Source organism: Schistocerca serialis, chromosome 8 (genome assembly GCF_023864345.2).
Source record: "Schistocerca serialis cubense isolate TAMUIC-IGC-003099 chromosome 8, iqSchSeri2.2, whole genome shotgun sequence".
Taxonomy (NCBI): Eukaryota; Metazoa; Arthropoda; class Insecta; order Orthoptera; family Acrididae; genus Schistocerca; species Schistocerca serialis.
The window spans coordinates 481,000,794-481,024,936 of NC_064645.1; the positions used below are offsets into that span (position 1 = coordinate 481,000,794).

At 40.4% G+C, this 24,143-nt stretch overlaps 1 protein-coding gene across 3 annotated transcripts in view; it reads right to left on the bottom strand.

Moving 5' to 3' along the window:
- LOC126416255 (uncharacterized) overlaps positions 1 to 24,143 on the bottom strand; it is a 137,821-nt gene that overhangs the window by 14,755 nt on the left and 98,923 nt on the right. For all 3 annotated transcript variants that reach the window (XM_050083882.1, XM_050083883.1, XM_050083881.1), the window contains 3 exons: positions 18,452 to 18,688; positions 4,440 to 4,599; positions 3,244 to 3,354 (listed from right to left, as the gene is read on the bottom strand). In XM_050083882.1, coding sequence (XP_049939839.1) covers positions 3,244 to 3,354; positions 4,440 to 4,599; positions 18,452 to 18,688 — 508 coding nt within the window. The remainder of the gene's footprint in view (positions 1 to 3,243; positions 3,355 to 4,439; positions 4,600 to 18,451; positions 18,689 to 24,143) is intronic.

The window sequence follows — 24,143 nt, forward strand, 5'->3', positions numbered from 1 at the left end:
CCTCTAAGTGTTAAGTTTTAAACGAGAGTCAAACGCTCTGTGATTTAAGAAATTCATCGTACATGTAACACAATTCATAAAAACCAGGCGTTACTGCACATGCACAGCTACGATGGCATAGGAAGCTCATCTAAAACATGAAGAGATCTTACACTATGTCATAACAGAAACAGGATGTCAGAGGATACTTCAAGAGCACTGGAATCTCGTAAAGCATACTAAAAGGCATAATTCAGCTTGAAGTGCACATTCGTATGTCCCGATGAAGTAGGCCTCAACTAGACATGAAGGTTTTCAGGATGTACATTTTCCTGGAGTACAAGTACTGTACTATCTCACGTTTGGTACTTTATAATGGCATAATGTCATACGTGCCAGAAGATGAAAATGTGCACTAGAAATTCAGTGAACAGTTGGAGCTAACCTATGCTGTGGAATGAAACCCTTCGTTTCAAATAGATTGACTGCCTCAGTCGGAAATATTAATAAAAGCCAAATTTCTTTAGCAAACAGACAAAAATAACTTCATTGTTCTGTAAGGCGATTAATGCTTGACTGCCAAAAATGTCGAAGTAAAATACAAATCAGAAAACTGAAACTAATAATAAATTTCAGCCTTCCGTAATTACGTGAGGTATTTTAATTCTCTGGATAGCTCCTGGTCACAGAAATCCGTTTTGTTTTCATTTGACGAGGGAGCTGTAAATGAAGAGGAAACAGCAAAATCACTAAATGTAAACGTAGGTCACATGAAGACTAACCCTCCCCATTCCCTACAGGTCAGGCTGCTCTGCACGTATCTGGCAGCTTGGGCGCACCAGAAAAATTTTCCGGTTAGTATCTGGCTTCAAGTAGCCATAAGTGGGAGAAGTTACTGCTCATACGCAACTGAACTGCGCATGCATATGAGCCCACTGGCAACTGCTCAAACGAACCTCATGTAAACAGTTGTTACATCATGCTCATCGGAAGCAGTTTGGTGTTACAAAGTATTGCACAGTCTTTGTCCTAAACCCTTTGACACATTTTGCTGTTGGAATAGTGTGTGCACAGTGTTTTGTTGTTGTAAACGGCGCATTTCTTTTTTTGCAACTGAAGTTTCATTTTGTTTCTTTTTTTCTCATTTATGTTTTATTGCTGAAGTATTATTCTGCAGTAGTGGGATACAACAATAGTCTTTGTTAGAGCATTAGTTTTTACCAGTCAAAATTACAAAAATTTAACTGAAAACTAAAACAATGAAGAGCATTAGTTTTTACCAGTCAAAATTACAAAAATTTAACTGAAAACTAAAACAATGAAAAATTCCCAGATTTTTCAATGAAAAATTTCCCTGATTTTTCTCCATTTCCTCCTGTATAAAATTTCTGGTTTTTTTCCCAGATTTCCTGGGGCGTACACACTCTGCCATGGCTGTACCCCAGACTTGTTTGTAGGTGATGTCTTCAAAGGAGACATAATTGTAGATGATGTCATTTGTCATGGTGACCAGGAAGGAGGTTGCAGGTTTGGAATCCGTCAAGCATTGAGAAAGCTAGTGCTCGGTAGCAGCAAGACCATGGACATTAGGGATGTTAGTGTGAAGGAAGGTGGCATCAATAGTGACAAGCAGGACGCCATGTGGTACAGAAACAGGACCTGTGGAGAGTCAGTGAAGGAAATAATTGATATCTTTTATACAAGAGGGTGCGTTGCAGATAATAGGCTGAAGGTTTTGGTCTATGAGAGCAGATAATATATATATATATATAATCTGTGTGTGTGTGTGTGTGTGTGTGTGTGTGTGTGTGTGTGTGTGTGTGTGTTGGGTTATCTTAATGACTTTGAAGTTTAGTTCTGACAGTTTTCAGCCGTATTAAAATGAAAAATGTGCAGAAAAAGTTGGCCTGCAATCTCTTTCCATAAGTCTAAATTATTCTGCTCAAAATTAAACAGGCTTTGACACAAAATACAGCAAGATAAACATATCTTAAATATCTGGATGTAATCCTCGAACTTACAGGAGGAGAATATATCTCACAGAAGACTCAACTACAAAAAAATTAAAAGCTTCTGGCACAGCACAAGTCATATATAATAATTAATACACGCTCATTCAAACAAAGATCAGACACTACAACATAGTAACCAAACCTGAAATACCGTATGCAAATGAGACACTAGCACTCCATGAAAAGTGACAGGGAAAGCATACTGAAGGAAGAATGCAAAATCAGGAGGAAAATTCTCAGCCAAAAGCTGACAGAAGAGACACTATGAAAACCACAGAGAAGATGTTAAACCCAGCAACAGACATCAGAAAAAGAATGTTAAAAGTTTACAGGCACATCAGCAGGCTACCACCAATAACACTCACCAATAGAATTCTGACATACATACAAGAGGTCTGATCAACAATACCGTACCAAAGTCAAACTTGACCTAGATAAGCACAAATAGATTCAACAGAAACTGAAGTCAAAGACATATATAGAGACGAGATGTACTAGTGGAATGTTAGATCAGAAAATGAAGTCCCAAAGAAACCAGGGACAAAGTGGACTGAAGATACAGGCTCCACGGAGAAAAAATGACAAAATTGTGTAAGATCAGACAGAATGATCAAATGAGGCAGAATGCTTTGTGTCACACTAACGAGTCTCGAGAACTATGTATCAGACAATTTGTATGGTGTAATGATAATAAATTATATATCACAAATCTACTTGGATCAGTCTATCTATTATTAAAAGTCATATCAAAATCCCTACATTAGTTCCTGAGATTAGCCTTAATATATGGGGAAGAAACCCCCACAGCAGGAGACTATTTTATGGTATGTATAGAATATGAGAGGTTTTAACAAACACCACAACTTTCAGCCTATAAGGTGTGACCCAGTGAGTGTCTAGCAATAAGTCCACAAACCCAGGGGCTCAATCTTCAGCCATTCACTGGCATTTTTTCCCTGTCACTTGTCACTTTTTTCACTTCTTGTAATGATCTGTCAATGTGGAAAACACCAAGCTGCATTCTGTTTATGAGTCAATATTAAAATATAGGTTGCCTAGAACTGGCTGGGTATGTCAGTTCAAAGTTCAGCAGAAGACATAGGAACACTACCTACAACAGAATCACAACTCATAAAGCACAACAATGTTAAAGCCAACCTTCAAGTCAAACACAGCTTTGTCTCCTTTATAATAATAAGCAGCTTCTTCGATCTGAAAATTTCTAAAAGTGAATATAATTTGGAGTTCTTACCACTGTCTCCTGAATCTATTACACAATGTGCCAATGACTCTTGCAGGAGATGTCGCAATTTATCTCTATCGAGCTCTGTATTTGCACCATCTGCAGTTAAGTTGAATTTGCCTGAAGAAGAATTAAATCAGAAGTTTGTATTACAGCTATATAATTTTTGTTTAATACTAATGTCAGCATCGTAAATGATAAGTCAATTGGTGGACAGCATTCTCATGGGTGTATTAAAAAAAATTCCACTAAACTCCAGTTATGAAGAATATGGATACACCTAACATGCATGCATGTAAATACTGTTACAGAATTCAGATTAAGCAATTTGCAAGAATATTGAATAATGTGAAGTGGGTAGAGTCAAACTGCTGGTGTCTGTAACAAACATGCACAGTACTGAAAGCGTATTTTGTGTCACTACTTCAAGCTAACTATGTGAATATGAATAGTATGTGCTTTGAAAAAAAGAGGAAAAAAACAAAATAGTATGATTACACTAAAAAATCTATTGCATCCACATGGTGATGTTAATGAATTCTGCTGCAATGAGCCCACAGCTCCTTTGAAACACTATACTGGACTGGAACTAATCTGTTTTAAATTTACTGTGTGTGTGTGTGTGTGTGTGTGTGTGTGTGTGTGTGCGCGCACGCATATATAAAGTTTGGCCAAAAACTCTGCACAGATACCATTATACGTGCACTCCTTTAAGACATTTGGCACACTGACTGATGGGGCTTAGATGAATCAATAAAAAAAATCACAAGGTACCTTACCCGCACTAACAGCATTCTCTTCCTGTGATTTTCGCTGGAGTCTGTTAGCAGCCAACACTGATTTTAGCACATTTTCAGCTTTTGCACAGAATGGACACGTAACACAAGAAGTTAATGCCACATGTAGTAAAACTTACTACAACAAAAACAACACAAATTGGCGACAACAATGTTGGTGTACACTATATTTTGCACTGGACTAAAGTTGTTACAGACCCAAAACAAGGGAATATCATTCCAAAGTCTTACACTATTTTGGGACTTTTGTTGGTTCTGCTACCCCCATAAGCCAACACACCAAATATTTTCCTGGAGTATGCGATTAGTAGGTTTAATAATGTGTAGTTTGGAAATTATTATAAGAACATTACAGTTCACTACATAGACCAGCTTCAGCATATGTTCACCACTAATTATAGTACACACCTTCCAGGATAACTACTTTCTCAAGTTTCCTCTTGGCCACAGCTGTCTTCATTATTACTTCATCTATAGTACCTTTGGTTACAAGACGGTAAACATTAACTGGTTTTTTCTGCCCAATCCTGTGGCACCTATCCTGGGCCTGAAGGTCTGCCTGTGGATTCTGCAAAAAAGGGGGAAAAGAAAGGCAAGTATCAAATGTGTGCAAGTAAAAGAAGCAACATGTTAACAAAACGCGTGACATTCTAAAATTGCTCTATCTCCAACTTTGTGACATGTGAAGTCAATGAAATGGCAGCAATGAAAGCTAACAAGCATGCCTTCCTCTAATTTGGTTGATTGGGGTTTAAGGGATTAAACAGCAAGGTCACCAGTTTCTCGATCTAGGGGTAATTCATCCGGAATTCTTGACATCCCCGGATTACATATGCTGATGATGAAAATACGTAGGAGTGGTAAGACAACCACTGAAGGCAACGCTGATGCCAGAGCTGAGAAAGAATTTATGGAGAACTGTATGGGTTATACTGGAATCTCTGTCAGACCAGATGAGGAGTCTCCCAGGGATCATCCAGTGGCAAGGAAAGCCTCACCCTGTCTTCGATCTCTGCCTGCCTGATAAAGACATTTACAGAGCAAAGAATGTCTTTAAGTCGGCAGATTCAGAACAGTAAAAGGAAGGAGGTTAAAAATATAACACACATTTGCTGAAGAGTCAATAATAAAAAAAGAAACATTAAAGAGCACCCACTGTTTAGAGCCACCTCTAAAAGCGAAAATTGGGTGCGGCAGAAAAAGAGACAAACGCGATGTGTGCCTTTCTTGTCAGTAACAAACAAAAACTACCTTTTATCACAAATTATGTTCTAACAAATTGTAAAACTAACATTGCAAAATTTTCTTCTCTGATCCACAGCTTTTTCACTGTCCATTTTTAACATTTTAATTAGTTACACGATTTAGCACAGTAATTCCTCAGAAATTTAAAAGCCATTGTAGTTTACTGATGAGAGTGCTCTTATGTACACTATTCAGAACTTCCATTACCATTTTATTCAACTACCATACGTAAGGAACGGGAGATGCACAGTAAAATCCCTTCTTAATGAATCTCTAGGGACTTAAACATTATTTCCTTAAAAGGGGTTTTGCCAAAGTATGTGGAAGGAGTAACCTAAAATCATAATTCAAGTATCTTCAGGTGGTATGAGCACTATTAATTATGAAATTGCCATATCCTGTGATACAAATTAAAAAGACACAACCCTGCAATTATTTCACTTTCCACAGAATCCATCCTCTATTTATTCTTTTTTTTTAAATTGAGACTCGTTTGTTTTGTCCTTCCAGCAGTTGATTGATACAAGTTAGAACAGATTCATCTGTGTTAAAAGAGCAAAGAAATTTCTGACCTTTTCATCTTTATCATCAAAGCATATCACACATTTCACTTGCATCAATCTTGGCTATGCAAGTCAGGAAATCATCATCACAACCAAAAACAGTGCTAGAATGTCACATTTTCGGAACTATAATGGATCCTACTCCATTCTTCTTCTTGGTGGGGGGCAATGTTTTCATTTCCTTCCCTACTTACACACAATAGTGCCATTTCTTTACTTGTAATTACATCTGTGGCATTTTACTCACTTTGCAGGAAGTAAAGCATACAAGTTGCCAGTTTCATCAGCACTGAAAGTGTCTCTGGGCTCATAACTCTGTATCAATTGTGACAATTTAATGTTCTTCCAATGGGTTTGCATTTTTTATGACCACAGCCTTACCTTTTCCACTTCCACTTTGAAAGAATAGTGTGTGATGTTTTTTAAAATGATCCAAACAGCTATTTTTCAGGTCTTCAATGTTGATTTCAAGAACCTTTTCTTACAGCCTCTTTCCATTTATTGAAATGTTGCCACTTGTAATTCTTTGAAACAACTTCAAAGAGTATTTTTCACATCATCAATTGTAGGCTTACAAATATTCTTCCTTTTGGATCCAAAGGAATTGTTAGCCTCAGTATTTAAGAATGCTTTCTTAAATTTGAGTATGCTGCACATGTAGACGACACTAAATCATAAATCTTCACAATGTCTGAATGTTTTATGTTAAGAGTGTCATTAATATTATGGAAGACCATCATCTTCTGCTGCACTGTAAGTTTTCAATGTTCAGGGACCATAAACTGACAAAAGTAAAATTGATAACTTCCACCCTTCAATAAACAAACAATTATAAAAAAAACTACCGCACTTTTCACCCTTCGTGAACTGACTGTGACATCAGGTAAAAATTGATTTCAGAGTTATTCAACACACTTGCTGGTTTCACTACAAAGGATGTCAAGTTACTGACTGCGATCTAGGTACATGTCATTTGATTAGAACAGTTAGTGTTTACTGTATCACACGGCACAAACTATGACCTGTGTGAAACTGAAAGAACTTTGAAACTCTTGCGGAAAATTTAATTATAAGTTCTCTTGGACACATTAGAAATTGGATTTTAATTTGCAGAATGTTTCATGTTTATCCCTTAAAAGTGGACAGGAATAACATTGTTCTAATGGGAGTTTCACTGTGACCAATGGAAATATTCATTTAAAGTCGGTTCATTAATTTGTTGTTTTACTGCAAATTTTTCGAATATGGTACGAAGTTCTGGTAAACAGAGGTACATGAAACACGAAGCACTGTACATACGTCAACCTGATGTTGATCAAACTAACTTTAACTGGCACACTTGCTTAAAACATGGAACTTTAGGACTCACAAGAACTTTAGAACTAGGAACTTTAGAACTCACAATGTCATTTGTGTTACAGAACAGTATAAAACAATGGCAAAACACTAGCTTCAACTGGCCTTACAGTAACAACTATAAGGATGCCAGGTTGTGTAGCTATTGGAAACTGTACGAGACTGTTATTACGGTAATAGTGTGTCCTCGGGAGATGTACAAAAATTTATAGCATCAAGGTAAAATTCATCAAATGATAGAAGCAGCAAGTCATCAACAGACATGTAAATAAAGCATTTAACTTCACTGATTTTCAGACTAATCCTTTTTCGACTCCACATGCTCCTGTTTTGTGTGTTGTGCGCGGGCACGCACACACAATCTGAAAAAAGGCTCATCTTATAGCTAGCGAAGTTTTCTGCCTTGTTGTTTATGTGGTTAAATGTCTTTACTACTTAACGAGTTCTTACATTTGCTTTAAAATTTTAGGACTTTTGGTCCATAGCGGCTGACCAAAAAGCACATATTAACTCAGTGGGCCTCCAATGTGAGTATATAAGCACTGATATGTTAGCAAGGATTACTGTGGCATTTGTGGCTTTCCGATGCATTATGGCGATGTTATTACCAAACGCATCCAAAAAGGACCAATGTGGTGTTATTCTTTTCTTGGCTCCCAAAGGACAAACACCAGTACACAGATGCCAATTGATCTGGGGAATTAGCAGAAGTTACACCAAGTCAAGTAGGAGACACTTGAGCATCCCCACCCTACAGTCTTGATCTCTCCCTGCTATTATGACGCTTTCAATTCCTTAAAAAAAGGCTTTGAAGGGTTGACATTCCTATCAGATGAGGATGTGCAGCAGGCAGCTATGCTCTTCTTTATGCAGCAGGATACGGTGCTTTACCGAACGGGTATGTTCAACCTGATTGCCTCAATGGCCACAGCCATTCTGCCAGACTGGCACACCACTTCTGGCCTGTATGGTCTTCGACCAGATTTTCTGATTGTCCATTATAACAAATGGAGGCAAGTAGTTTAAGGAAGACCCAATGTAAAATTTATAAAAACGTTTTGCTGATGAAAAGATGAACCAAACAATGTAATGCGACAACCACTAGTGGAGTAGACTGTCTACTGCCAGGTAATATAGACTGATGATAAAGTAAAGGAGAAAGTGAGGGTAGGAGATATGGAGTGATGGCAGGTGTCAGGTCACACAGAAGACCTCTTTAACTTGATTAATGTACTGAGTTCGATTTGCAAGCAGCAGGTTTCAAATACCCATCCAAGCATCCTAATGGTTACCCCATATCACTTCAACTGAAAACCTGGGTGGCTCTTTCAGCTACGGCAAAAACAAATTTCCTGTCCTAATGTAGGGACTTTTGGTGTACAGCATATTTCCAAGATTCTAAGATATCATCCAGCATTAATTCATATCAAAATTTCTCTTCATGCATCACATATGTTACTCTTTATTTACATCAAATGTAAAGAAATAATTTTGAAATGTTATTTCTATACCAGCCCATTGATTCATTACTGAATGGCCTTTTACCTTTTACTCTGGTTGTGAAAACATATTACACAGAGGGAATGATTTTCTTTTGGAAAATTAAAGGACACACAATCCTACAATAGTAGCACAGATGAGTGCAGCTCATTACGCAAGTCCAACATTAAAACAAAATGACACTGCAAGACCTACTCCATTATACAGGGTGATTCAAAAAGAATACCACAACTTTAGGAATTTAAAACTCTGCAACGACAAAAGGCAGAGCTAAGCACTATCTGTCGGCGAATTAAGGGAGCTATAAAGTTTCATTTAGTTGTACATTTGTTCGCCATTTCAGCCAATAAAGTTTTTGGTCCCTTTTTCTTCGAAGGTGCTACTGTAACTGGACTACTGTATCAGGAGATGTTAGAGAATTGGCTGTTCCCTCAGCTCGAACAAGAAGCACAACAATTCATATTTCAGCAGGATGGAGCGCCACCACATTGGCACTTATCTGTCCGTAACTACCTGAACGTCAACTACCCGAGGCGATGGATCGGCCGCCAGGCAGCCCGTGACAGAGCACTTCATCACTGGCCTCCAAGAAGCCCTGATCTTACCCCCTGCGATTTTTTCTTATGTGGGTATGTTAAGGATATGGTGTTTCGGCCACCTCTCCCAGCCACCATTGATTATTTGAAACGAGAAATAACAGCAGCTATCCAAACTGTTACGCCTGATATGCTACAGAGAGTGTGGAACGAGTTGGAGTATCGGGTTGATATTGCTCGTGTGTCTCGAAGGGACCATATTGAACATCTCTGAACTTGTTTTTGAGTGAAAAAAAAAACCTTTTTAAATACTCTTTGTAATGATGTATAACAGAAGGTTATATTATGTTTCTTTCATTAAATACACATTTTTAAAGTTGTGGTATTCTTTTTGAATCACCCTGTATATTAGAGTGGAACCAATCACAATGCATCTCATTTCTGATGAGCTTTCAATGGATTCTGCTGTTTATATAAAATTTTCAAAGCATCAAAACTTGTCTGTAGCCACACATCAACCTCAAACCACTATACTGCAATTTTAAGAAGCTGTTCATTTGTTTCTCGACACAGTTTTGCTTTATCTCATGGTTGTTGAAATAGCTATAGATAACACAGCATAACACTTGGAATCATAGAGGAAACTCTTAGGTCACCAAGCAGATAACATTACATCAAGCTTCATAGATGGAGTAGCAATAATGGAATTCAAGTCTTACTTATTTCCAATTTTAAGGCATCTACACGCTGCTTCGTAATGCGTGAAATTGAAACCATATATGGGCTAGATTGAGAGGCATTAGGGGAATTTGTTGTGGCATAGTGATATGCATTAACAATTAGGAAGCTTTAAGATAATTGCTGCTGCACACAATGGCCTGTGCCTTAAAGTAGGTATCCCCAGTCTCAGAAGGTGCCACCTGTCACTTCAGTGCTCATCATGCAAGTAGGACCCACTCCCACTCATATGTGTGTGCCCTTTGCAGATCATAAAAATCACACACCAACCTATGAGTCAACTAAGACATTTTCCAAAAACCAATCGTCAGGAAATTTTATGTAACTTTTGAGAGTAAAAATAGCTAACTTTCAGTGAAATTCTTCAGAATATGTGATCACATTGTTTATATGTATAATTCTCTGACATTTCAGCCTCTGCTGCAAATGGCTTTCCTCCGGGCATTTCTACTGACTGCTGAACAAGGAAAAACTTGTGGAACATGCAATTATCTTAACCTGATAGGTATTGCGGATGAGGAGAGGAGCCGGGGGGATTGGGGGGGGGGGGGGGGGGCATTCATTGATATCGGCTTTATTTTTTGCCCCTGGCGGAAATAAGCAAATGAGAAATTGCCGGCATACGTGGCATAGTGCTGTTTGCTTTCTGCCTAGTGCCATCTGATAGATGCCTATGTCCTGTGTACTTAAGGCCGCTGTGGCCTCCCCTGTGCGTGTGACTTGGCGAGAAACGTTATTCCATAGTGCTGTTACTGCTGGCAGCCAGAACACTGCAAGCCTGTAACCATCTTCTCTATTCACATTGGCGCATCACCTCGGCTATTCCTGTTGCCTCTCTAATCTTCCTCCTCTAGGTAAGTGGCTGATTTGCCAGTATGCAAACTTCTCTGAGTGATAGCTGTTTGCCTAATTGATCCTGGTGTTCTGCCACTGCCAACTTGGTGCGTTTTCTTGGACGGATATATCTTTCACATTCAGATATCTGTGTACTAATCGGTTGCCCTGATTCACCTAAATGCACCAGTCCACACTAGTGGACTAGCTCCAGTAATATGTAGCATGTCAACTGCATCTTTTGTTGATCCAAGAACACGTTTTATTTTGTTGCTGCTTCAGAAAATTGGCTTGATATCTGCTCGGCAGAGAATTTTGTCCACAATGTGACGGTGTTTTGGTTTCCTTCTGCTCTTCCCTATTGCCTTCAGCCTTTGTTACCCTAGTTTTATTTATCATCTTCATCTCATAAGCACTGGCACCACAGACGGACCCAAAGTTTTGTCGTTCCAGTTTCACATATTGTTCACTGCTGATCTTGGGGGACCTCTTGGTTAAAGTGTGCAGGGAGGATTTCTCCTGCATAGGGTCATGGTGGGAGGAGGCATGTAAGTACCAGTCCGTGCTGGTGAATTTCCTGTATATTCTGTGGCCAAGTTTACCATCAGGCTTTCAGTAAACTTCCACACTGAGGACCAGCAAATACCCCATTCTTTTCTATCTCCATAGTAAATTTGATTTTGCCACATTGCTGACAGAGATGTGGTGGAATCCGACATACATTTTTCTTTAAAAAGTGTCAGACAATGGGTGGAGTTAATGTATAAATCTGTGGGGCTCACTGGATGTCAACCTTGGAGCCAGTTCTTTCGCTAGTTAACATATCAGTAAAGCAATACTATTAACTTTGTGTGTGTGTGTGTGTGTGTGTGTGTGTGTGTGTGTGTGTGTGTGTGTGTCTCACCCATGTGACAACTTTATCAGTGCCCTTACAAAGTCAGAATGCAGGATGTATACATGGACGAGGAGAAAAAATTCCCGGATTTTTCCTGGATTTCCCAGTTAAAAATACACTTTCTTCCGGATGAAAATACCCTTTTTCCGTGCTAAGTAACAGTATACTTTTCCTCAAAACTGTACAGCTTATCAATCCTTTCAATGGTTGGGGTTTTATACATTGGTGTATAATTTCCCGGCACTTTAGAAAACGAAACTCAGGAGAAAAAACACGTTTTGGAAAGATGTCTGATGTGCAGCAAAATGTACATTGCATATTTCGTATTAGGAAAGTATAAATTCGAACTCCACCAAATACCACATGTTACTTTCCGAAGGACTGAGATCGAGATTGCGATGCGCTTTTGGACGCCAGTCGTAGCTCATGTCACGTGATCTCGCCAGCCGATATTCAGAGCATAGGACACGTGATGTAGTCAGCCAATAGCAACATCACTGTTAAGTAGTGCGAACACACAAATACGGAAAGGTAATGGTTTAAATTAATATACATAGTGTTGCTACAAGAAAAGAAAAGCTTTTACGTGTAATATTGGTCTCTAAGATTAATAAGCTGCGAGAGAAGCTATGCTTTCACACATAATGTTGATCTTTTTTGCACATGTTCCACTTTAAGATACATCACACAAATGTGCCAGTAAAATTTTTGACGACGACATAAATGTCTGATCTTCTGGGCTTGAACATATTCTAAATGGTCATCCTCAAAGATTTTATTTTTGAATGAGGGTCAAACGCTCTGTGATTTAAGAAATTCATCGGACATTCGCGCACAGAGTTCATCTTGCATAAAACGAAATTTACTTTGAAAGTAACGCTTTCCAAACAACCATTTGGAATATTTCCCCACACCTGTTAGAAATAGATTTGTTTCAGCAGTTGCCAGAAAGCGCCACACTTGAGCAGCTACGATGACGCAGGAAACATTAAAAGATCTTACATTATGTCATAAAAGAAACAAGACATAAGAGGATACTCCAAGAGCATAGGAATTTTGTGAACTATACTAAAATGCATCATTCGGCTTAAAGTGCACATTCGTATGTCCAGATTCAGATGTAAATTTTCTTGGAGTACCAGTACTGTATTATCTCATGTTTGGCTCTTTATTAAGGCATGATGCCATACGTGCTGGAAGATGAAAATGTGAACTTGAAATGCAGCCAACAGTTGAAACTAGCCAATAGTGTGGAATTAAACACTTTGTTTCAAATAAATTGACTGCCTCAGCAGAAAAGATTAATAAAAGTCAAATTTCCTTAACAAACCGACAAATATAACTTCATTGTTCTGCAAGGCGATTAACGCTTGACTGTCAGAAAGGTGGAAACAAAATAAAATCTGAAACTAATTACATATTTGAGGCTTCCGTAATTATGTGAATGTATTTTAATTCACTTGATAGCCCCCTGCCACAGAAATCCGTTTTGTTTTCATTTGACGTGAGAGCAATAAACGAAGAGGAAACAGCAAAAGCACTTAACGTAAACACGGGTCACGTAGAGACTACCACCTCCCCACTACAACTCAGATGCTCTGTGCATCAGGTCCGGATCTACGATACTTCCGAACTGGGCCAATATTAGATAGTGGCGCTACCCCTCCCTCGAGCGTTTGAGGTAGGGTGCCAAAAATTTACGAAATCGACTTTTCAAAAATATCTTCATTTTCTAGCACACATCTTTCTGAAGAAACAGATACATAAAACATATATGTTCAAGGGAATGTAAGACATGTTATTTGGTCTTAAGTGTGCCAAAGTGCAGTGCCACGCCTCTTCACACAGCATTCTTCCATCGCACGTCTCTGTATTTTGCTCTGTGGAATTCAAACATGAAATATTTTGTAATGGGTGCCATCAAACTATATTCACGCCAGTGGAAATTAAAATGTCCTGTGGTGCCTCTCCTGCTCCCAATCGGCTGGTTTGACATTCTGCTCCTCTTTAAAAAATTCTCGCAATTAATACTGGAGGGGATTATTTGTAACCGGCAGAACAAGAGCTCTTCAGGATATTTGCAGTCTTTACTGTGTATTAGCTAATAACTTGGTGTTTTGTGTGGCATAAAATTAAATATAGAACACATAAAACGAGTAAAGACAAGAGACAAGCAAAACGGTACACATTTCTTCAATCCTTAGGTCCTAGCTTTTCTTTCCTCTGTAATCTTGCCACAGCTTTATATGGCGTACTTTCCTTTCCGGGAAAGAATCTATTACCCCAACAAAGTTCGTCAAAGTTTAGCTACATGAAAAACAAAATGTCATTGTCTAATACTAGAAAAGCTGTTATACTAATATTACCCAAGACTGGTGTGGTTTCTCGATCTGATTACGTGTATTTTGTCACTCCAGACGAAATGAAATAGGCCTGCCTAATATTGCAGCAATTGTTACACACGCCATATAAATGACACTGTTTTGGCACAAATGTTCATTTTTATAACATGGCGGAATATAATTCACGAACTACCAATATCACATGCCTATTAGGCCTACTACAAGCAAAAAGTTTTATGCTAGGAAATAGTTTCACAATTCATAAATACAGTCTAGCTTCTGAAGCATGAGATCGTGAAGTAGATTCTCTGGTTAATTTCACTAACCCTGCCACAATCACCGGATTAATTATCCCGCATTTGTTCTCCGATTAGGCGTTTTCCGCACTACTCCTACAATAGAACTTTAGCGGCTGCTAGCCAGGGACTGTATAACTGACCCTTAGTAGTGTAGCGGTCTGGCTAAAAAATTTCTATCAAAATTTCATTTTCTTGGATACATGGAGGAGACAATACGCAATCTTTGTTGCCTGTTATTCCTGTTAGTTGTTTATTTCTACTCCGGTAGTCCGAATCTATGGAATTCGCTAGTAGTTATAACAACGCTGATCACCTGCAAACCAAGTCAACCACATACACAGTGAATGGCATTCACCCGTTTGGCTTTATATTGCTCAGCTCATATAGTCCCGTCCCATTTTGTCTGCAGGACTGTTTATTTCTAGATGCGACCCTGGCAGAAACATCACATACACTACGCACCCATTCAAAAATCAACTTAACGATTCTTTCAGAAATCAACTTAGAATTTGTTCAAAAACCAATAGGGATGCCTTCAAAATCGTATGAGTAATCGATAGGCCAAGTGCGCTGGATGCTACGCACTTTGTGAAACAAGGTCTTTTTTCTCAATAATACAAATTTGGCACCATCCCGCCCCCCCCCCCCCCTTTCCCGCGCCAGGCGCAGATGCCCGGCCCCCTAGTTCCGTGCCTGTTGCACATTCGTGAATCTGGCTGCTTTGTCGCACCAGTGAAATTCTTCCGGATGGCATCTGGCTGCTTGCTGCTATTGCTTATACAGCTAACTGCCACACTTCTGTAGCCAGAAGCACGAGAAGTTACTAATAAGTGCATGCGCATAAGCTCGCTCGTAGCCACTCAAACGATTCTAATGTAAACAACTGTGACGTCACGCTCGTTGGAGGCAATTTGTTGTTATGAAACATTGCACAGTCTTCCTAAGGCCTTTCACACATTTTGCTGTTGGCAGACGCTTGTATGAGCACTGTGTTTTGTTGTTGTATACGGTGCATTTCCTTTGCAAATTAAGTTTTATTTTCATTTTTTTCCTCATGTTCGTTTTTAATTGCTGCAATATTATTCTGGAGTAGCGAGAAACAGTAATGTTCTTAGTTAGAGTATTGGTTCTTACCAGACAAATTACAAAAATTTAACTGAAAACTAGAACAATGAAAAATTCCCGCAATTCTAAAAAATTCCCAGGTTTTTCCCGGTTTTCTCCCGGATGAAAAAATTCCCGGGGTTTTCCCGGATCTCCCTGGTCGTAGACACCCTGGAATGTGGTTAAAACAGAGAAAAGGGATAAAAACCGTTATGAGATAAAATTGCACTCACTCTCAGCCAATTTCACCCATGATCAAATGCTGCACATCACACTAGCTCACATTATGGGGATATAATGTTAAAAGTGTTCAGAGGTTCTAAAACTGCTAACTAACATCTGAGTCAGCAACACAACAATATCCAGTTTAATATGCCATGCGCAAAGCTCATTGTCAGTTTGTAAAAAACCAATCAACAGACAAGATTGCATAAATTATTTCTTTATTTACGAAAACCAGTTTCAATCGACTTTGCTGTCACCTTCAGGTCTTAAAATTTTTTTGTTGTACAACATGTTCATTTTTCAAGACAGATTTCGCAATAAGATTTTAAACTGCAAAACATTTACAAGGGCAGATACGGACTCTCACCATAATTTATTGGTAGGGACAGAAAAAAACTGTTTTATTTCATGACTCGGTGTTGTTTGTTTGCTGAATTCCGCATTGTTTCTCTGCCAAACTTGGTATTGCTTCTCTGCCAAACTCTGTGGTGATTTTTTGCCAAAATCAGTGGCGCTTGTGTGCTAATTTCTGTGCTAATTACATCATCAAATCAAAGTTTGTTACACAGGAAATGAACTGTTATGTTAAGATCATACACAAAACTCAACCTTGAGGATATTAGGAGTCAAAATGCAGTTTTAACATTCTGTAGCTATCAGTTACAATTGTTAGTAAACTGCCCTTGAAACCGCTAATTATTTGTTACTTTTCGTCTTATCATTTTCGTGAAATTTTCCTTTCCCTATTTACTGATTATCAACTGCTGATTAAAATGGAAGAAATTGGAAATTAAGGAGATGGGACCTGGCTAAAATTTAAAGAAGCAAACACTATCAAGACTTTCATCTACATCTACACGATTACTCTGCAATTCACATATAAGTGCTTGGCAGAGGGTTCATCGAACCACAATCATACTATCTCTCTACCATTCCACTTCCGAACAGCGCGCGGGAAAAACGAACACCTAAACTTTTCTGTTTGAGCTCTGATTTCTCTTATTTTATTTTGATGATCATTCCTACCTATGTAGGTTGGGCTCAACAAAATATTTTCGCATTCGGAAGAGAAAGTTGGTGACAGAAATTTCGTAAAAAGATCTTGCTGCGACGAAAAACGTCTTTGCTTTAATGACTTCCATCCCAACTCGCATACAAAACGAGCTGCTCTTTTTTGCACCCTTTTGATGTCCTCCGTCAATCCCACCTGGTAAGGATCCCACACCGTGCAGCAATATTCTAAGCTGTCTCTTTAGTAGACCTGTTGCATCTTCTAAGTGTCCTGCCAATGAAACGCAACCTTTGGCTCGCCTTCCCCACAATATTACCTATGTGGTCTTTCCAACTGAAGTTGTTCGTAATTTTAACACCAAGGTACTTCGTTGGATTGACAGCCTTGAGAATTGTACTGTTTATTGAGTAATCGAATTCCAACGGATTTCTTTTGGAACTCATGTGGATCACCTCACACTTTTTGTTATTTAGCATCAACTGCCACCTGCCACACCATACAGAAATCTTTTCTAAATCGCTTTGCAACTGATACTGGTCTTCGGATGACCTTACTAGACGGTAAGGCTTCTAGTGACACTTTATACGCTTTTTTAAATAAAATTATTTTGCGTTTCTTTCTGGTGGATTTGGAAGAAACGGTATTGAGCCTAGCTACAACGACCTTGTGATCACTAATCCCTGTATCAGTCATGATGCTCTCTGTCAGCTATGGGTTGTTTGTGGCTAAGAGGTCAAGTGTGTTTTCGCAACCATTTACAATTCGCGTGGGTTCGTGGACTAACTGCTCGAAATAATTTTCGGAGAAAGCATTTAGGACAATCTCGGAAGATGTTTTCTGCCTACCACCGGTTTTGAACAAGTATTTTTGCCAACATATCGAGGGAAGGTTGAAGTCCCCACCAGCTATAACCGTATGAGTGGGGTATTTATTTGTTACAAGACTCAAATTTTCTCTGAACGAAGCATTGCAAATGATTGACTGCATGATGGTAAAAGAATACAATAGAAGATAAATGGGTAGATTTGAGAAATTGAGTAGTGAAGCCAAGGGAGGATCAAACAGGTTGGTTGAATTAAGGGTGTGGGAGGGAAGGGGGGCAGAAGGGACCAAACTGCTTGGTCACCAGTCCAATCAGACAGGCAAAAAGCCAAGGCCCACCAGAAATTCTTGGGCAACACACTAAATACTGACTTTAACTGCTGAAAACAGAATAAACAAAAATGCAGCAAATGTAACCGGCATAATGCAATATGGATGTCTAAGAAATGAAATCAAAATACTATGCAAAATGGGGAAGCGAGAATGGCTAAAGAAGAAATGCAAGATTGTAGAAACACACGACTATAGAAGTATGGATGTTGCCAGAGGAAGATTTAAGAAAACATTGAAGAAAAGAGAGACGTGTGCGACAGATGGGAGCACAGATGGAAAGTCAGTTCTAAAGCTAAGAAGGAAATGCCGAAAAGTGGAAGGAATATGCAGGGGATTTATAAGAGGGAATCAAATTTGAAGGCAGTGCGATAGAAAGAGAAGAGGAAGCAGATGAAAATGAGATGGGATATATATGGAAATGAAAGAAAAATTTGACAGAGCACTAACCTTTAAATGGTACAAGGTGTCTGGAGTAGACATTCCCTCAGAATTACCAATTACCCAATGCTTTAATATTTATTTTTAACAAGTGTAATGCATAATCACCTTTTACTTAACTTTTTTTGGTTAAATTTCACAAATGGTAATCATAAATCAAAAGGAAAACAATACACACCCAGTCACTGTCAAAGATGATGACCGTATCTGCAGCAACAAGATTTAATCCCAATCCCCCTGCTCTTGTCGAGATCAAAAATGCAAATATATTTTCCTGGTTGCAAAATTCATTAACATTTTCAGTACGTTCATCAAGACTAGACGCTCCGTCAAGGCGACAGTAGCTGTAACCCAGGGATTCAAGTAGTACTTCCAGAAGATCCAATACTTTTTTGAAAGTTGAAAATATCAGGACCTGAAAATAAGCATACTCGTCTGTAATCGAGCTGTATAGTACTCAATAACAACTATCATTTTGATAAAAATGATTATTAATAAATAAGGTGAAAATAGAGAACAGATGGCAGCATCACACTAGTGGATGGCAGTCAAAAGTAAGAACAAAAAAAAGAAGAAATTGAAAATATTACCCTAATTTTATTAGCTATTCCTTTGAAATAGTCCAGGCCAAGATATGAAAAAGGAGGAGGATAAATTTGCAGGAAAGCATATTTTCCTTTAGAATTATCTCTGCCAGCCCTTGTATTTACTTGGTAATAACTATGCTGATGATTGCGCCCTTTCAGCTGTAGGCATATCTTCCTCTGAACATAACTATTACGGAAACAGTAGAGTGGATACTAAACTTTGAAACATAAGTAAAAATAAAATAACATTTTATACATAAAATAAGACAACAGCCAATGCTACGAATTTTGTGCACAAGATTGTGCTATTGTGAATCACCAAAATGTTAGGCATTTCCACTAGTTCATGCAACCCTTCTCAGTAGTCGCAGCTTCACCATTCTTCAATGCTAACAATTATATCCTGTCATTTGTTTGTCACACTATGTGTATGTGTATGAAGGGAGGAGGGGGGGGGAGGGGGGGGGGGGCGGCGGCAGCACAGATCTGATCTGCAAGAGAACATAGATGGGAGATGCGCTAATAGGAGAGAAGAAGGGTAACTCGCCGATCATAGTTTTTCAGTTTTACTAAGCTATTAAAAATGCTAAGAAACTGGGACAGTACAGACCCAAAACGATGAGTATGTTTCTTAATGCCCATTTACATTAGTACCGGAGCTTGGTTAGCACCGATGGTTACAGATTTTGAGAAATTTCCACTTTCAAGGCTAAATAGGTGGATTGAAATTTTGCTAACTGTACCTGTAAAGTTACTTCGTTTATGGTTTCTGTTCTAAATACACTGAAGATATTTCTGAATTGAATCATTTTCACATGTCATGTGCGCGCGCAACCTTCACATACAACGGAAACAGGGTACGTGTGGGGGAGAGGAAAGCACTGTCTGGCGAAGTGTGCAGGGATTAAAACTGCTGGGTGGAGGGTGTGTGGACAGTAGGTTACTGTAGGCTGAGGCTGGGATAATTTTGAGAGCGGAGAACGTGTTTTAAGGATAACTCACAGTTGTGCAGTTCAGAAAAGCTGAAGGTAGCGCGCACACGCACACGCACGCACACACACACACACACACACACACACACACACACACACACACACACACACACACACACACACACACACGTTCATTCATACATACATGCAAGCAAGCACACCTCACGCATACATGACCGCCATCACCAGCAGCTCGGACCGGACTGCAGCCTTCACATACAACGGAAACAGGGTACGTGTGGGGGAGAGGAAAGCACTGTCTGGCGAAGTGTGCAGGGATTAAAACTGCTGGGTGGAGGGTGTGTGGACAGTAGGTTACTGTAGGCTGAGGCTGGGATAATTTTGGGAGCGGAGAACGTGTTTTAAGGATAACTCACAGTTGTGCAGTTCAGAAAAGCTGAAGGTAGCGCGCACACGCACACACGCACACACACACACACACACACACACACACACACACGTTCATTCATACATACATGCAAGCAAGCACACCTCACGCATATATGACCGCCATCACCAGCAGCTCGGACCGGACTGCAGCCTTCACATACAACGGAAACAGGGTACGTGTGGGGGAGAGGAAAGCACTGTCTGGCGAAGTGTGCAGGGATTAAAACTGCTGGGTGGAGGGTGTGTGGACAGTAGGTTACTGTAGGCTGAGGCTGGGATAATTTTGGGAGCGGAGAACGTGTTTTAAGGATAACTCACAGTTGTGCAGTTCAGAAAAGCTGAAGGTAGCGGTTAAGATCCACATTACTCCAGTAGTAAAGCAGCCATTGAAATTAAATATCTTTTTTCCAGCTGCATTTTGTGCCACAAGGTGGTCTACTTTGCTCTTGGCCACAGTTTGGCAGTGGACATTCATCCTGGTGAACAGGTGGTTGGTAGCCATACCAATATAAAAGGCAGTGCAATGGTCACTGCGAACTCGTGTATAACATGGCTCCTTTCACAGATGGCCTGGCCCCTGATGAGTCATGATAGCCTGTGAAAGGAGTGGAACAGAAAGTGCTGGGTGGATTGAACAGGACTTGTACCTGGATCGGCCACAGGGATATGACCCCTGTGACGAGGGGTTGAGACTGGGAGTGGCATAGGGATGGACTATGATGTTGTGGAGGTGGGGTGTGTGATGTAATACCACTTCAGAAGGGGTGGGGAGGATCTAGAGTACAATATCCCTCACTGCAGGGTATGATGATAGCTACACAAAGCCCTGGCGAAGGATGTATTTCAGTTGTTCCAGTCCAGGGTGCTACTGGGTGATGAAGGGGGCCTCTCCTTTGTAGCTGGTCTGAGGGTTGGGGGTGTGACAGGAAATGACACAGGAGATCTGTCTGGAGATAGTGCCTCTTTATTAAGGCCTTGGTGAGGCCCTCAGCATGCTGGGCAAGAGAGTTTTTGTCACTGCAGATACGCTGTCCCAGGCCCGGCTGTGTGGCAGGGATTTTTTGGCATGAAAGGGATGACAGATGTTGAAATTCAGGTACTGGTGCTGGTTGGTGGGTTTAGTGCGGGCAGAGGTGTGGATAGAGCCATTAGAGAGAAGGTGCTCAACATCTAGGAAGGTGGGACGCTAGGTTGAGTAGGACCATGTGAAGCAGATGGGAGAGGTGTTGAGGTTGTGAAGGAATGAAGACAGGGTCTTGGGCCTGAGTTCACATCATGAAGACAATATCAATGAACCTGAACCAGGCAAGGGACTTGACATTTTGGGAGGCTACGAAGGTCTCCTCTAGATGCCTCAAAAAGAGGCTGGTATAGGAAGGTGCCCATGGCTGTGCCACAGTTCATTTATGTAACATTCCTTCAAAGTAGAAGTAGTTGCAGGTTAGGATAAAGTTAATAAGGTGTATGAGGAATGAGATAGTGGGTTTGCAGTCTGAAGGACTTTGGGAAAGGTAGTGTTCAATAGCAGTAAGACCATGGGTATGAGGGATGTTGGTGTATACGAAGGTGGTTTTCAACAGTGATGAGTAGGGATCCAGAAAGGGGTGAGGGTGGTAGAGAGTCAGTGAAGGAAATGGTCGGTATTTTTGATGTCGGAGGCTAATTACAGACATTTGGTTGGAGTTGTTGGTCAATGAGGGCTGAAATTCTTTCAGTGGGGGCACAATAACCAGCTACAATGGTTTGTCCAGGATTGCTGGGTTTGTGGATTTTTGGGAGCATGCAGAAGGTTGGTGTGTGGGGCATCATATGGATGAGGAGGAAAATGTATTCAGAAGAGAGGTTCTGGCAAGGGCTTAAGGCTTTAAGCAGGGATTGGAGGTTATTTTGGACTTCTGGGATGGGATCACTATGGCAGCATTTGTAGGTGCAGCAGTCAGGTCATTAACAGAGGCCCTCCGCCAAGTAATCTCTGCAAGTCATAACAACAGTGGTGCATCCTTAGTCTGAAGGTAGGGTGATTATTAGGTCAGGATATGTTTTGAGGTTGTGGATGGGGGCTATTTTTTCTTCTGCTGAAAGGCTGATGTTCTGAGAAAGGGACCTGTGGAAGGATGGTGAGGCTAAGTTGGAAATAAGAAATTTCTGGAAGGTGATCAGTAGGTGTTTAGGTGGGAGGGGAAGAGACAGGAGGATCACTGTTGGATGGTAGTATGAAATGGAAGGAAGTGTTTCCACTGCAAGGATCAGGAGGACACTAGGTCTTTGACAGGTCCATCATGGTTAAATGTGGATGCAGGACTAAAGGTGAGGCCTTTGGATAGGATGGAAACTTCTGTGGAGCTGAGGATATATCAACAGTTTTACGGGAATGTTTTGGCTCTCAATTTGGTGGAGTGTTTGTATGGAGTTTTGGTGTAATGTGGCAAGTTCAGAAGGTCAGCTAGGCAGGGTTTGGGTGCTATGAGGGGTTGACGAGGAGGAACACTGTGGGTATGATAGTGGTGCCCCAAGGTGGCAGTAGGATGTCAGCAGGTTGGATAACTTACAGAGGTTGTGTCCAGAATGCTCCTCCAAATGCTGGAGAACAAGTGATTTAGTTTCAGAGGATGTGATGCATGTAGTAGGGATTGCACAGTACCGGTATCTTGCAGAGGGAGCAGAGGCGGTTCTGGGATGCCTGTGCCATGGAGATATGTTTTTGCAGCACCAGGCCTTTGAGGGCCAGGGACTGGCAGAATCTGAAAACACGAAGGTCACTGTGAAAGGAGGGATGGGATCCCGAGAAATGGTTCTGCTGTAGGGGCTCATTCCATGGTTAGGTAGAATTTAAGAAACAGAATGAGGGACTGGGCTTCACTACCCGAGCCACCTGGATCTTCCCCTCCCACATCAGCTTTTCTGAACTGTTAAGATTGGAGTTACTTTTACAACACATTTTTGCTCCCAAAATTATCCCAGCCACAACCTACAGTAACCAACTGAACCCACATTCTCCATCCAACAGTTTCCATCCCCCCTGTCTTATCACCTCATCTTCTGCCCTCTGCCAACCCACCTGCCCATCTTTCCCCCCCTTTTTTTGCTTCTCTCCTCTCATGCCCCCCCCCCCCCCCCGAAGCTTTTCGTCACTGCCCTGTTGGCAGTCTAGTCCCTGTACACTCTGCCAAACAGCACTCCTCTCTCCCTCAATCATACGCTGCTATCCCTTCCCCTTCCCCCCCCCCCCTCCCACTCCCACCCTACAGACTGCTCCTCCATTCTACATGACACTTTTATTCCACTCCAAATTGCAGGGGACGTCGATCATGTGCACATGAGGTATGCTCGTTTGAGTCAATGAATGTATGTACATCCCCTTTACTGACAAAAGCTGTGACCGCAAGCCAATGTGTAAAGCGCCTTTTCATTGTTCGTCTCCAACTTAACATGTCTTCTTTACAGTAAGTAGTGATCTATCTTCCTTATATTGTTGATATTCCAACCTGGAGTTTCCACTGTCTGATGGAATGGGACTGATCATGTTCAGTCAACAACAGTAATCTGCTGTAAAGCCGTGCTCAAATTATGCTAAAACACCTAAAGTTCTAGAATTCCTAGATGATCTACTCTCGTTGAAGGGGGAGACAATTTAAGCCTCCGGGACACCTCAGATTTTAAAAAGGCCGAGGCTGGGGTGATGGATTTGATACCCCTCATGCTGAGAAAAGTATCCCACACAGTAATTGTGGAGACAGTGAATTCAACATTGTCTAACACACATTGACAGCATGTTACACTTGAAAAGGCTTTCGGTGTGGTAGACAGTCGGTAGCTACAGGTGTTGAGTTTTTTATATACTAGCTCTCTTAATAACTGCAAATAAATACTCACTTAATGAACTGAAAATAACTCCACTATA